This window comes from Lynx canadensis, chromosome D3 (assembly GCF_007474595.2).
Source record: "Lynx canadensis isolate LIC74 chromosome D3, mLynCan4.pri.v2, whole genome shotgun sequence".
In the NCBI taxonomy this organism is placed as follows: domain Eukaryota; kingdom Metazoa; phylum Chordata; class Mammalia; order Carnivora; family Felidae; genus Lynx; species Lynx canadensis.
The window spans coordinates 77,407,820-77,421,246 of record NC_044314.2 but is presented as its reverse complement, the minus strand read 5'-3'; the positions used below and the strand labels follow the sequence as shown (position 1 = coordinate 77,421,246).

General features: G+C 44.7%; 2 protein-coding genes across 2 annotated transcripts; one reads left to right on the top strand and one right to left on the bottom strand.

The window, feature by feature from the left end:
* The first annotated feature begins 7,967 nt into the window (after nt 1–7,967).
* Nucleotides 7,968–9,814, top strand: LOC115528208 (cytochrome c oxidase subunit 6A1, mitochondrial). Its single transcript, XM_030336149.1, has 3 exons — nt 7,968–8,102; nt 8,253–8,395; nt 9,537–9,814. Exons 1-3 carry the CDS (start codon nt 8,000–8,002, stop codon nt 9,618–9,620), a joined length of 330 nt encoding a protein of 109 aa, XP_030192009.1. The 5' UTR covers nt 7,968–7,999; the 3' UTR covers nt 9,621–9,814.
* Nucleotides 9,815–10,283: 469 nt separating this feature from the next.
* On the bottom strand, nt 10,284–13,426 carry TRIAP1 (TP53 regulated inhibitor of apoptosis 1). The gene is made up of 2 exons (XM_030336150.1): nt 13,228–13,426; nt 10,284–12,288 (listed from the first exon to the last, which is right to left on the bottom strand). Exons 1-2 carry the CDS (start codon nt 13,372–13,374, stop codon nt 12,205–12,207), a joined length of 231 nt encoding a protein of 76 aa, XP_030192010.1. The 5' UTR covers nt 13,375–13,426; the 3' UTR covers nt 10,284–12,204.
* Between the last annotated feature and the right edge of the window lies 1 nt (nt 13,427).

Below are 13,427 nucleotides of genomic sequence, written 5' to 3'. Positions count from 1 at the left end.
CCACTAAAAGGTGAGTTGGGAGAGGTGCGGACATTCTCTAGGAAGTGAAGTTTTTCTCTTTTTGTTCAAATCCAGGGAAGAAACAGAGAAAGTTTCAAAGGCAAGGCCCTAAGGAGGAGGCCTGAGCCTAAGGCCGGCGCCCTCTATCCTTCTCCCAGGTTCCCCCCTCTTTCTCCTTCAAGGATCCTGAGACCAACAGCCACGTTGAAGGTCGCAGGCACATCTCTAGCCAGACTCATGGGCGGTGCCCGCACATGCGGAGCCTGCCACCCACAGGGAGAGAGCGGTACTGCAGGCGCGGGTGCCAGAGAAGCCCCCATCCAGTCCCCTTTGTGTCAATGTGTGTTGAGCGCCTTTTCCGCACCAGGCGAAGGGGTCCCTGTCCTCATGGGGTTTACAGTCTGATGAGACAAATACCAGCAACAGAAGTGGTGATAGCAACTTCATCATCTGCTTTTTGGTGAAAGCCTTTGTTTTTATAACACAAGTAACATATATTGTAGTAAATTTTAAAAGAAAACGAATACCCAGACATTACTTCTGTTAACATATGAGTTAAAAATCCTTACAGTATTTTTGTGCATTTTACAAAAAAAAAAAAAAGGGAAACACACATTTCTTTAAAAAAAATTTTTTTTAATGTTTATTTTTGAGAAGAGACAGAGCACAAGTGGGGGAGGGGCAGAGAGAGAGACACACAGAACCTGAAGTAGACTCCAGGCTCTGTGCTGACAACTCAGAACCTGACTCAGGGCTCAAACCCATGAACATTGAGATCATGACCTGAGCTGCAGTCGGATGCTTCACCGACTGAGCCACCCAGGAGCCCGGGAAATACACATTTCATAATATTTTGTAGCCTGCTTTGTTGTGTTCAACAGCTTTTTTGAGATATGTTTCACATAATATACACCAGCTTTGCTTTTAACTTAACAGTGGACGGTTAACAATAATATAAATTACCATTTGTTGAGCAAGGTGCTGAGATTTTTTTAAGCTTATTTATTTATTTTGAGAGAAAGAGTGTGAGCAGGGGAGGGGGAGAGAGAGAGAGAGAGAGAGAGAGAGAGAGAGAGAGAGAGAGAGAGAGAGAATCCTTAGCAGGCTCTGTGCCATAAACATGGAGCCTGATTCGGGGCTCAAACCCACAAACCCTGAGATCATAACCTGAGCTAAAACCAAGAGTTGGTCGCTTAACCAACTGAGCCACCCAGGCACCCCCTGAAATTTTTTTTTTACACACATCGTCACATTCAGTCCTCCCCAAAACTATAGTAGGTAAGTACTAATATCTTCTTCATTCTGAAATGAAGAAACCAAGATACAGAAAAGGCAAGTGAGAGCTGCCTGGCTGGCTCAATCAATGGAGCAATATACTCTTGATCTTGGGGTTCGGATTGTGAGTTTGAGCCCCATGTTGGGCATAGTGTTTACGTGAGAGGAAAAAAAAAAAGGAGCAGGGAGTGATTTGTCTGGTAAAAGCAGCAGAACCAGGATTTTAATCCAGCCTTATCTGAGAATCTAAAGTTTTTGTTTTGTTTTGTTTTTTAAGTTTTTGGTGTGTTTTAGTAATTGCTACACCCAACATGGGCTCAAACCCACCCCCTGATTTCAAGAGTCTCATGCTCTTCCAACTGAGGCATCTAAGCACCCTGAAAACACAAGTTTTTAACCATTTTGTTCTGCCTGTTCTGTTACAGGCTGTATGGGAGTAGAGAGGAATCAGAAAGGAATGGGGAGAGCTCTCCTGGAGCTTAGGGTGGAAACAAGGGCATGGAATAGTCTTCATGCATAGTATAGTGAGCTTAAACATCACTGGGAGACCAGAGCAAGAGAGCACGATGCAATCAGGAAAGGCTGCCTGTAGGAGTGAGGACTGGGTGGGGCGTGTGCAGACAAAGATGGGCATTAGGGTGAGGAGAGCATTTCCAGCCAGGAGGGGCCAGCCTAAGCAAAGCCACAGGTACAGATATGTGTATGAGCACAAACCAGTACGGGAAAATAATTGAGCACCAAATCCTATGGGGTTAAAGAGGTGGATGACGCCTGTGGTCCCTGCTCCAAAACCTAACTAGGCAGAGGGTTGGGGGAGCTGTAGAAATAAGTAATAGTTACCCTTCACTGGGCGCACCCCACATTCCAGGTTCTCTATAGCCCTGGAAGTTTGGCAGTTACTAGCTCCATTTATAAATGAAAAAAGGAAGGCTCTGAGAGATGCCTTGCTGTTGGTCCTCCACGTAGGGAGGACTGAGGCCAAGAGAGTCAACCCAGGAGGCAAGGCTCAGCACCGCACCCCCCCCCCCTCAGAATCCAGTGCCCTAACCTGCAAGCTATACTATTCTGCCTGCCTTAATTGCCCCAAAGAAACAGACTTTCACAGCCAGTCCCCTGTGCAAACCTCTCGGGCACACTACAGTTAGGCATCTTTCTAAATTGCAAAGCTGATTATCTCTCTCCTTGCTTAAAGCCAAGTCTTCTCAGTACCCTTCAGATAAAATCTTAACTCAGCACGGCCTGAGAACCCTTTAAGTTCTTGCTCCCTCCTTCCACACTTCCAGCCTTAAGGCATTGTTTGGAATCCCAGATATAGTACCCACATCTTTTCTCTGTGGTGATGTCTGCCTGGAAAACTCTTATCTCCCTCCCAACCCAAATTTGTCCCTGACTCACTCTTATTTATTTGGGAAGGAGCCATGACTTAGATGTCACCTCCTATAAAAAGACTACCCTGATTGCCCCTTTATAACCCAGGCTAAATGCCTTTCTTCCCTGCTTCTCCTGATCATAGCAATAATAATAGTTAACAATTTTTGAGCATTCATTCTGTGCCAGGTGCTGTGCTAAAGTCACTTGAGTTACTGAAGCAATATTACACAGTAATTAAAGGTGCAGGCTTTTGGACCAAGACTATCTGGATTTGATTCCTGGCCCAATCACTTAAAGGGCTGTGAAACTTAGGCAAATCACTCAACCTCTCTTGGCATCTCAGTTTCCTCGTCTGTAAAATGGGGATAAGAATAGCACCTATCTCATAGGAGTGTTGTACATGTGAAGGGCCCAGTACATGGTAAGTGCTTAATAAATGTTAGTTGATAACTATTATAATGTTATGTCCTTGTAATGACTCTAATTCATTGGTGAGAATCTAAAAGGTAACTTGACTTCGCCTTGATTATATAGGTAAGTAGCATACCTGGGACTTGAACTTGATGCCAAGGTCCATGCTACACTGCCTCCCATTGTAGAACCCATCACACTGTAATATTATGGTAAATAGTAATAACTGTTTACTTGTCAGCCTCTCCCTCTAGACTGGATGTTCCACGAGGGTCACTGCCATCACACCAGTCCAGAGACACAGTTGAGACCCTAGTTACATGAATTAATGATGCTGAACAGCTCAGACAAGCTATTCAGAAGATGGAGGTGGTGGTCATAACACCCTAGCTTCCCCTGCGGTGTGCATGGGAAAATGTCTCAGTGACTTCCTAGGATTAGTCTCTTAGCAGACAAATATTTATTGGTCCAGAAACCGGAGGTGCTCTTAAATGGGAAAAATCACATTAGGAATAGCAGGCAGGATACCCCCAGATAAGCATTCCCCTAAGTAAGCCCTGTCCTTGGCTAGGCAACCTCTTCTAGTCTTACAAAATGCCTCCCCTCATCATCAGCTGCCCCTGGTATTGAGGTACCCACCTGCCAGCTCCCTGTTTCAAGGAAATAGAGCATCAAAGACCTTAGTGGCTTCAACATGAGCATAAACATTACCAGCTGCCAGAGAGGATGACGTCAAATCCAGGCCTGGCTGGCCATGGCCTTGGAGAGGCTCCCTGCGTGGAGAAGCCTGGTGCCCTGGGGATCACTGTGAGAGGCAGCACAGGCTGGGAACTGCCAGTTCAGTACCCCGAGGACACATTTGATGGTTCTGTCCATTCTCAAGGACCCCACGACTTGAAATATTTTTCTTTCCCAACCCACTGATGTCAGAAATCAAATAGCTATTCCTTTTCTTGCTGATCCCTTTTTAGGAGCATCAGATCAGCATGAACTTGACAGGGTGACCTCTTGGACTTGATATCATTATACCTAAAGCAAAGCCTGTATGGCTTTGAGGTTAAAAGAGCTGGCTTGAGTCCCAGACTGCCTGGTTCCACCACTTGCCTAAAGATTTCTGACTTTGGGCAATTTCCTGGGGTCATGGTTTACTTATATGAGAAGTGGGTAAAATAGTATCTAATTCACAGGATCTTGGTTGGGATTAATGTATACTCAGTGAGTGCCTATCATGTACCAAGTGCTGGGGTCATACTGGTGAACAAAACATAGTCCCTGCCCCATGGTGTTTGGTGCAGGAAAGCAGACAATAAATTAATAAATATTTAATATATCAGATGGTGGTAAGTGCCATGCAGATAGGTAAGGTACAGTAAGGAGGATAGAGTGTCAGGGTGGGAAGGAGTTCTTTCACTTCAGGGTGGTCTGGAAAGGCCTTTCTGATAAGCTGACTTCTGAGCACATCCTTGAGTGAAATAAAGAAGCAATTCATGGGACCACCTAGGAGAAAACTCTTCCAGGGAGAAGAAATGAGCATGTGCAAAAGTCCTGAAGAAGGAGCATGCGTGGCGTGTCCAAGGGGAAGGCAAGAAGGCCAATGTAACTGTAGTGAAATGGGCAAAGGGGCAAATAGAAAGGATGATGTGAGAGAGGTGGCCAGGGGCAGGGTGTATAGGACCTGGTATCTTACTCTAAGGATTTTGGTATTTACTCTGAGTGAGATGGGAGTCATGGGAGGATTCTGAGCCAAGGAGGAAGATGAACTGTTTTAAAGGATCCTCTGACTGCCATGTAGCAAATAGACTGTATGAGGACTAGGTAGCAGGAAGACCAGCTAGGAGGCTGTTGCAGTTGTCCAGGTGAGGGATGAGAACATCTTTCATCACACTGGTAGCGGCGGGTGGTAGGAATTGGTCAGATTCTGGATACACCTGAAGGAAGAGCTGGTAGGATTTGCTGATGAATTGGATATAAAGTGTGTGTGTGTGTGTGTGTGTGTGTGTGTGTGTGTGTGTGTGTGTGTGAGAGAGAGAGAGAGAGAGAGAGAGAGAGAGAAAGAGAGAGAGAGACAGAGACAGAGACAGAGAGAAGAGTTAAAGATGAGGGGTACCTGGGTGGCTTAGTCAGTTGAGTATCCGACTTTGGCTCAGGTCACAATCTCACGGTTCATGAGTTTGAACCTTGCATCTAGCTCTCTGCTGTCAGTGCAGAGCCTGCTTTGGATCCTCTGTCCCCCCCTCTGGCTGCCCCTCCCCCATTCATGCTTGTGTGTGTGCGCTCTCTCTCTCCCTCCAAAAATAAACATTAAAAAAAAGTGACTCCAAAGTGTTCACTAAGTGAGGCGAGGAAGACAACTTGTGTAAAGTGTTTATCAATCATGATATGGGCACAAAATAAATGTCCCAAAAATATTAGCTATTCTTTGTATTGATGATTTGCATTTCCTGGACTGTCTAAACTGTCACCTGAGGCTTTGGAAATGTTGAGCTTACCTGGCAATAAGATCATAAGCATCATGCCTAACTATGTGCTGTGAGCCAAGCCCATGATAGAATCTTTACGTAGCAGTACCGCCATGCAAAGTGTATGAAAGCCCTATGAGAAAATGAATACTTGTTGAATTTTTAATGTATTTCAGACATTTTTCATTTAATCCTTTCTCCATCACTAGAATGTAAGTTACATGAGAGATCTTATACCTGGTTTGTACTGCTACACATGCCTGGCACATAGTAGTTCCTTAGTTAATATTTATTAGATGAAATCTCATTGTTATAGTTGGAAGTTGAGTAACTTCCCGACGTGGAGCTGGGTTCTGATAAATATTTATTGGATAAAGGGTTGAATACATGGGTATTACATTACCATTTTAGAAAAGAGGAAACAGGGGCGCCTGGGTGGCGCAGTCGGTTGAGCGTCCGACTTCAGCCAGGTCATGATCTCGCGGTCCGTGAGTTCGAGCCCCGCGTCGGGCTCTGGGCTGATGGCTCAGAGCCTGGAGCCTGTTTCCGATTCTGTGTCTCCCTCTCTCTCTGCCCCTCCCCTGTTCATGCTCTGTCTCTCTCTGTCCCGAAAATAAATAAACGTTGAAAAAAAAATTTAAAAAAAAAAAAAAAAAAAAAGAAAAGAGGAAACAGCTAGTGGCAGACCAAAGATTTCCTGACCCTTGAGCATGGACGCTTTCCATGGCCACACTTTGGGGCCTCATATACTCTTTGGCTGTGTTTGAGGATACCTAGGAATTTGATGATCCTGACATTATCATATGGTGTACCATAATTTGTAAAAACCCTGGATTGCTCAAAGATCTAATGGTAGATCAGACTGTGATGCTGTAGTAACACAATTCTAAATTTTTGTCTTCATGAAACTGCATAGACTTACAGCATTCATTTTTTTAAAAATCTTTATTTTTGAGAGAGAGAGAGAGAGAGTGTGTGTGTGAGCAGGGGAGGAACAGAGAGAGAAGGAGACACAGAATTCGAAGCAGGCTCCAGGCTCTGAGCTGTCAGCACAGAGCCTGATGTGGGGCTCGAGCCCATGAACCGTGAGATCATGACCTGAGCTGAAGTCGGACACTTAACTGAGCCACCCAGGCGCCCCTCATTTTATCTCATTTGCCCAAGGTCACATGGCTGTAAGGGATGGAAACAAAATGTGAATTCAGTCTTCCCACACCAGAGCCCCTGTTTGTTCCCCCTATTCAGGGGTTTTTAACCTGGGGCACAAGTTCTGTTAGGGGGGTCTCCAGACGTACTTTATGCTACCTTCTTCCCCCAACACCGTGTGCTTACGAGCAGGTGCATTTTTGGGGAGAAAGGGTTCATAGCTTTCATTACATTCTCCAAGGGGCCTATGATCCAAAGGTTTACTTTCACTTTATCTTAGTATCTTTTTCTGTTTTTTGTTTTGTTTGTTTTGTTGTTGTTGTTGTTTTTAAACCCCAAATTTATTCTCTCACAGTTCTGGAGGCTAGAAGTCCAAAATCAAGGTGTTAGCAGGGCCATGATCCCTTTGAACTGCCTTTATAGGGAAAAATCCATTCCATGTCTCTTCTAGCTTCTGGTGGTTGCCAGCTTCTCTTTTTTTTTTGTGGCCACATCACTCCAATCTCTGCCTCAGTCTTCACACTGCCTTCTCCTCTATTATTGTTATTTTAACTTTTATTTTTAAAACTGCTTTTAGATGAGAAGGAAGAAAAAGGAAGGAAGACGTGGGGGAAGGGGGTTGTCAAGATGCCAATTTTTGTTTCCAGAGTTTCAAGGGAGAGAAGGCTAACATGACTAAAGGAGCCACAAATTAAGGATGTTGAGGCAGGATCAGAATCCAATCTTCTGGCACCAATTCCAGGGCTCCTTCTGGTTCCCGTTACTACTCATTCATTCATTCATTCATTCATTCACTCGTTCATTCAACAAATTTGTATTGAGCACCTGCTACGTTCCAGGTACCATGCCAGGCTCTGGGAATGCTGCTGTGGCAAACTCTGGCATCACAGAGTTCATATTCTAGTAGGGAAGACAGATAAAGTAATAATGATGACGACTATTATGTCAAGTGCGATTAAAAATGACGTCACAGGACGGGGAGGAATGGGAACGGCATTTGAGATGGGATGTTCTGAGCTCAGAACTTCCAGTTGCTGTCTACGGACTCCAACCAAGACAGCGCTCCCGGATGCCAGAGCGCGCTTCATAAACCTCTCCCACTTCGCCTCGCTTAGCCTCACCAGGGTGGGGACTGTCGGGAGAGGGGCGTGCACACGGAAGGGTCAGAGCGCATGCTCTCTCAAGATCGGTGGCTCTGAGGATTTTGATAGTACGCAGGCTCCTCCAGTTAAGGCGAGAAGGCTCCGCCCAATAGGTGTTTGCTTTTGAGGTTGTGGTCCCGCCCTCCGGCCCACTTTCTACTTCCGCTTCCGGCTCTGAGGCTGTGCGGGTCGAAAATGGCGGTGGCGGCTGCGTCCCGGTTTTCGCGGCTGCTAGGTCGGTCCGGGGCACAGCTGGGGCGGTCCATGTCGAGTGGCGCCCACGGCGAGGAGGGCTCAGGTACTGGAGTTGCGGTCGGCGTGGGGGGCCTCAGCCCCACTCGAGCGAGGCGGGGCCGGACTGTGACCTTGGCCTGGGGCCTTGGGGAAGGGGGGTGAGAACCGGGGCGGGCGCCACACCAGGCCTGAGCGGTCGTACCCCCTTCTGCAGCTCGCATGTGGAAGGCCCTCACCTACTTCGTAGCTCTTCCTGGCGTGGGAGTGAGCATGCTGAACGTCTTCCTGAAGTCGCATCATGGAGAGCACGAGAGACCCGAGTTCGTCGCCTACCCCCATCTCCGCATCAGGTCCAAGGTACGCTCTTGTAGGCTCTTCGAGTGTCCGTTCTCCTTTTATTATAAATGCCTAGTGCAGGTTCTTCATTCTCTAAAATCCTGTGTGCCTGGCGTGTACAACAATTTCTCATTTAATGCTCACAAATAAATTTGTATTTTCTCTGGTTTTATGTAAGGGTAACTGAGACTCGGGGGGGGCCACATCTGTTTTTCTTCAAGGTCATACAAAAGTGCCCTTAAGTTTTCCTTTTTTTTTTTTTTTTTTTTTTTCTGATTCATCCCACCTCTGTCTTCTATACTGTTCTGAAACTGTGGGTTGTATAAGACTTGGAGGTTTGGGAATCTCCCTTACGGAGGCAAAGTCAGAAGGTGATTCACCTTTCTAGGACCTGGGCATTTGGCAGGGTACTAGCTGCATAATGAAGAGACTAACAGCTTCTCTTATTCTTATTTCTGCTAGTTATCTTCTCAACTGTTTTGTCCTTTGCTATTGATGTAGATGTAATCATTTGTTTTCCATTGTTTGTTGTAAATATTCTTAACAAAAGACCCTCCTGGCACTTTAATAACTGTTACATCACTTAGCCCAGGTAGGGCTGGCTTTATAGAAACTTAAGCTAGAGTCTTACATTCAGAATTTTTGAGTCTGAGCCCCACTCCCACCCGTGTACGGTAGAAGCCATATAGCAGGATTTCTCAACCTCAGTACTGTTGACATTTGGGGCTGGGTAGTTCTTGTTGGGGCAAGGGGCTATCCTATGAGACTTAGGATGTTTAACAGCATCCTTGACCTCTACCCACTAGATGCCCTACCCCAGATGTCTTCAGATATTGCCCAATGTCCCTGGAGGGGCAAAATCATCCAGGGTTGGAAACCATGCTTTTCAAAGGGAGCATGCAAAATAATTGAGGAAGGTAGGTTGCAGTTTCCAGTCCAGGGATTTGTTTTATATCTGGAATGAAGCCCAGAAGTCTGCATTTAAATAAGCATCTCCTCCCCCATACTCCTCTTCCATTCTGATAGAGGTGATGTGATTCGTAAAGACAGCACTGATAGACTAGTTGCCAGGTATTGTCTGTCACATACCCTGTATCTTAAGCAGTTCATGGCAGTCTCAACTCTTCTCTGGAATTGCCTAATTGACATCTTCACTCCACAGCCCTTTCCCTGGGGAGATGGTAATCATACTCTATTCCATAACTCTCACGTGAATCCACTTCCGACCGGCTATGAAGATGAATAAAGAGAACCTGGACCATAACCCATTGGGGACCACAGCACTGGTTTGGACCATGACTCTGCACACGGACCAGAAAAGTATATGGGACCTTAAGCTCACCTTCCTTACTTGTATCAAATGATGACCAGTATACTGATCTTCCATCCCTTTGCTATGGCAGGAGATGGCTTAAATAAATAACTTAGATTGGTCCATGAGCTGGAGTTGCATTCTTTGGTGGTGTTTTTCCCTCGGAAATCAGCATTAATGTTATTTCTGTCTCTGCCGTGAAGGTTTATGGCCACCATTTATAGGCCTGTAGAAAGTGTTTATATCAGACTTGTCCTTGGTTTCTTATGCCTGGGGTGGGTAAAGCAAAGGGACCATGAATGGAGCTGATTTAAGAATTGAGATTGGGTCTTGACAGACTTTGGGTGGCAAAGATACTGAGTGGCCAGTAGAATACCTGCAATTAATATCTGAAAGCAGTATCTTTGATTCTCTAGAGAAAGTGCTTCCTGTGTCCTAGCCTTCTCTTGTCCCATTCCACCAGCATTTGTTGAAGAATACTCCCAATGGATAATTTTCTCCAAAGGTGTCAAGTTCTCATCTTGGGGTCATCTCTCAGCACCCTGAAGGCTGAAATGGTCAAACTTTTGGAGAAATGAAGGCAGTATGACACATTTCTGCATATACCATTGGCTTTATTTGTTTCTGGAATTAAAACCTTATAGCACTAAGAATTAAGGAGAAACAATAGTAATAGTAACAAAGTCACCCTTAAAGAGCCATTCATTCTTCCTCAAAATTTAAAATCTCTGAAGTAGCTGAGATAGTTGGAGTCACTTTATGGGGAGGATGAAGTCAAAAAAGAATGAAGAACAATCAGAAAAAAATATTCCCTCAGTAGCAATTACAGTGGAAGAACATGGTTGGCTTGGAGCTGGTTTTATTCTTGAGGCTCAATCAGACAGTTGGGTAGTAAAGAGCAAGAGGCTACCAGGTTTTGGTATTGCACAGTACACACAGTAAACTAGTACTGCAGAGGTGAGGCAAATGGAAACACAAGGCATGAAAGCCATTTACAGTAAGGAAAAAAAGGATCCCTGCTGTCTTTACCATTTTGTGATCTAACCGCAGCCTGTGCTTGTGCTTCCAAGTCACTATGGAACTGTTGTACTTGTGGCCAGTCTGAGGTCAGAACAGATGTACTTAACTTTGGCTTGCTGCCTGGCATCCCTCAACCGGGTTCCAATGATCTCTTCTAATCCTTGTATAATGGACTGTAACCAGTCAAAAATATAAATGTAGAATGTCTTGAAATGACATTAAGGACTGGCCATGTTAAATATGAAGTAGTCATTGGTAAATTGGAGAGGATAATAGAATTTTTGCCTTCTGTAAACTGTTTCATACTATATTGGGTATATATGTGTGAACCAAATTACTCAATATATGCAGTTTTGGTGATTACCTGACATTCCAAAGTGTGTAAGTGCTCACCTGATCCTGGCATTTTTTTTGTGCAGTTATATAAGCATATTATTTGTGTAGCTTACTGTGGGAATAAACTTCAGAAATCAGTGAGATTTCTAATTGTTATAGCACACTATTTCACTTAGATAAATCTTCACTTTTCACCTTTAAGTTATAAAACAAAACTCTCCCTTAGTGTGCATATGAGATATGTGGGGTTACAGTGTAATAGCTGTTCCATAAAGTGCACTGAGTTCTCCAGGGGCAAATAATGAAACTAGATGTTACAATTTATTCCATCTTCATGATTACAGACATTCCAGGGCAGGGTGGATACATGAGGCAAATAAAGCAAACTTTAACCTTTTAACCAGATGCAGCATTTTGGCAGTTTTAAGATAATACGGGTTGGCTTAATTGACTTGGGTTGAAAACTGGCAACAGCAGATCTTTGCAATTTAGGATGTTCCTCCATAGTTACTCCATGAAATCTTAATTCCTAAACTACACTGTGAGCTCTGAAATGGTTTTTACTGCAATATTCTTCAAGCTTTCACATCTTAATCTGAAATCTGACACCTCTTTTTAAGGCAGGGAACTCTGTTAAAGCTGTTTTCCTGTTGGCTAACCCAGTCCACCAGCAATCTTAACAGTTCTATAGAAATAAAGCCATGCTCCCAAGCATTGATTAAAACTTGTGCTGGGATCCCTTTTTCAGAGCATTAGCTCCCTGAGAGAAGAGATCCTAACCAATCGCTTCCATGAATAATCCCAGTACAATGTACCTCATGTCCTTCAGAGCAAAACTTAAGAGGTTAGGCAACCCTGATCATCCTGACAAGTCTATCAGTGTTCACATACAAAGGATACTTAAAGCTTATCCCAGATCATAATCCTAAGAAATCATTCAGTTTTAGCACATGGAGTTCCTGCAAGATGCCAGAGTAAGAAATCCTCTCAAAGCAAAGAGTGATGGTTCATCCTCTTACACAATTGAGAGGAAATTAAGGAGGAAAGAAAACTCCCTCCTAAACTCATCAAATCGATGGCTATTTTAACAGCCTTAACTGACGAAATCCAGTGTCCTCTATTTCCTGATTCGAGGAGTCCATTTTCAAGGAGACTGTCAAGGTCAAGAAGAGCTTTCAGGCTTTTCTTTGCCATGGCCCATGAATTCCAGTCCTTCAATGGGGATCTCCTTCTCCTTTATTGCTTTCTGATGGAAGGAAAAACACATGAAACAGATCTATATGAAGCTTGAGGACCAAACTTTGTAAATACGATGGCACAAAACTAATAAATCAGATTGGACCAAAACAAAACAAAAAAAAACCAACCATGATTCAAGACCTGTACTTTTTAAAACCTGAGTACCATTACGAAGAAATAAATGTAAGACCAGAGACAGATTGGAAAGGTGGTGTGAGGAATCGTCAAAATTCAAACATGGAATTTAAACAGTATCTCCACTCTACTGTGATGGACACAAATCTGCGTTCCAGGACTTATTGGCTATGTGACCTTAAGGAAGCCTCACTTTCCCATCTGTAAATAGGACAAAGATAGCAACTTGGAATTACCCTGTGGACGTTTTAAATTAACTGGGAGTGCTGTGCCCAGTGCTGTGCTTACAATCTAATTCATTGAACTGGAATGAACATTTCCTAGCTGGCTGGCAGTTCAGAAATCAAACAGGCCAATGAAGGAATTAAAACAACAAAATCAGTCCAGAGACTGACGTCTAACAGGCCAGAGATACTTAACACCGCGCGTCCCCCTCCAACGTAATAGTGGAATAGTGCACTACCGCAAAAATCAGGGAGACGATTCTGGTGAACTTGCACTAATCACTTCCTGTTTGGGGGCGTAAGTGTTCCATGTATAAAATAAGAACTATGCCCACTTTGCAAGTTTAGGATGAGGACCAAAGGATGCTACTGTGCTCCGTAAGACGTAAAGCACTGCAAAAATATTTAACTTTGTCATTCAGAGAGATACCAGGCAGCCTGGTAGTGATGATGGGGAGACAGCTCCTGCCACTGCCCTCACTGCGGCTTTTCTTCACCCTCCCAATTCCAACTCCCGCAAGATACTACGCGTGTGGCCCGGGACACCGCAGAGAGGACGAGAGGGCCCTGGCCAACTGAGCGCTCACCTGAACACACTGCTGGTAGCGCTTGAAGAGGTCGGTGCACGGGTCCCCGGAGCCGTCCCCCTTGAGGAACTTCTCGGCAAACCAGCGATTAAAGCACTGGTCGTACTCGCGCTTCATGTCAGTGCAGGCCTCCCCTACGCTGTTCATGGCGGCGGCGGCAGCAGTGGCGGCGCGCTCTGATGTCGTCACTCTTAAGCGCG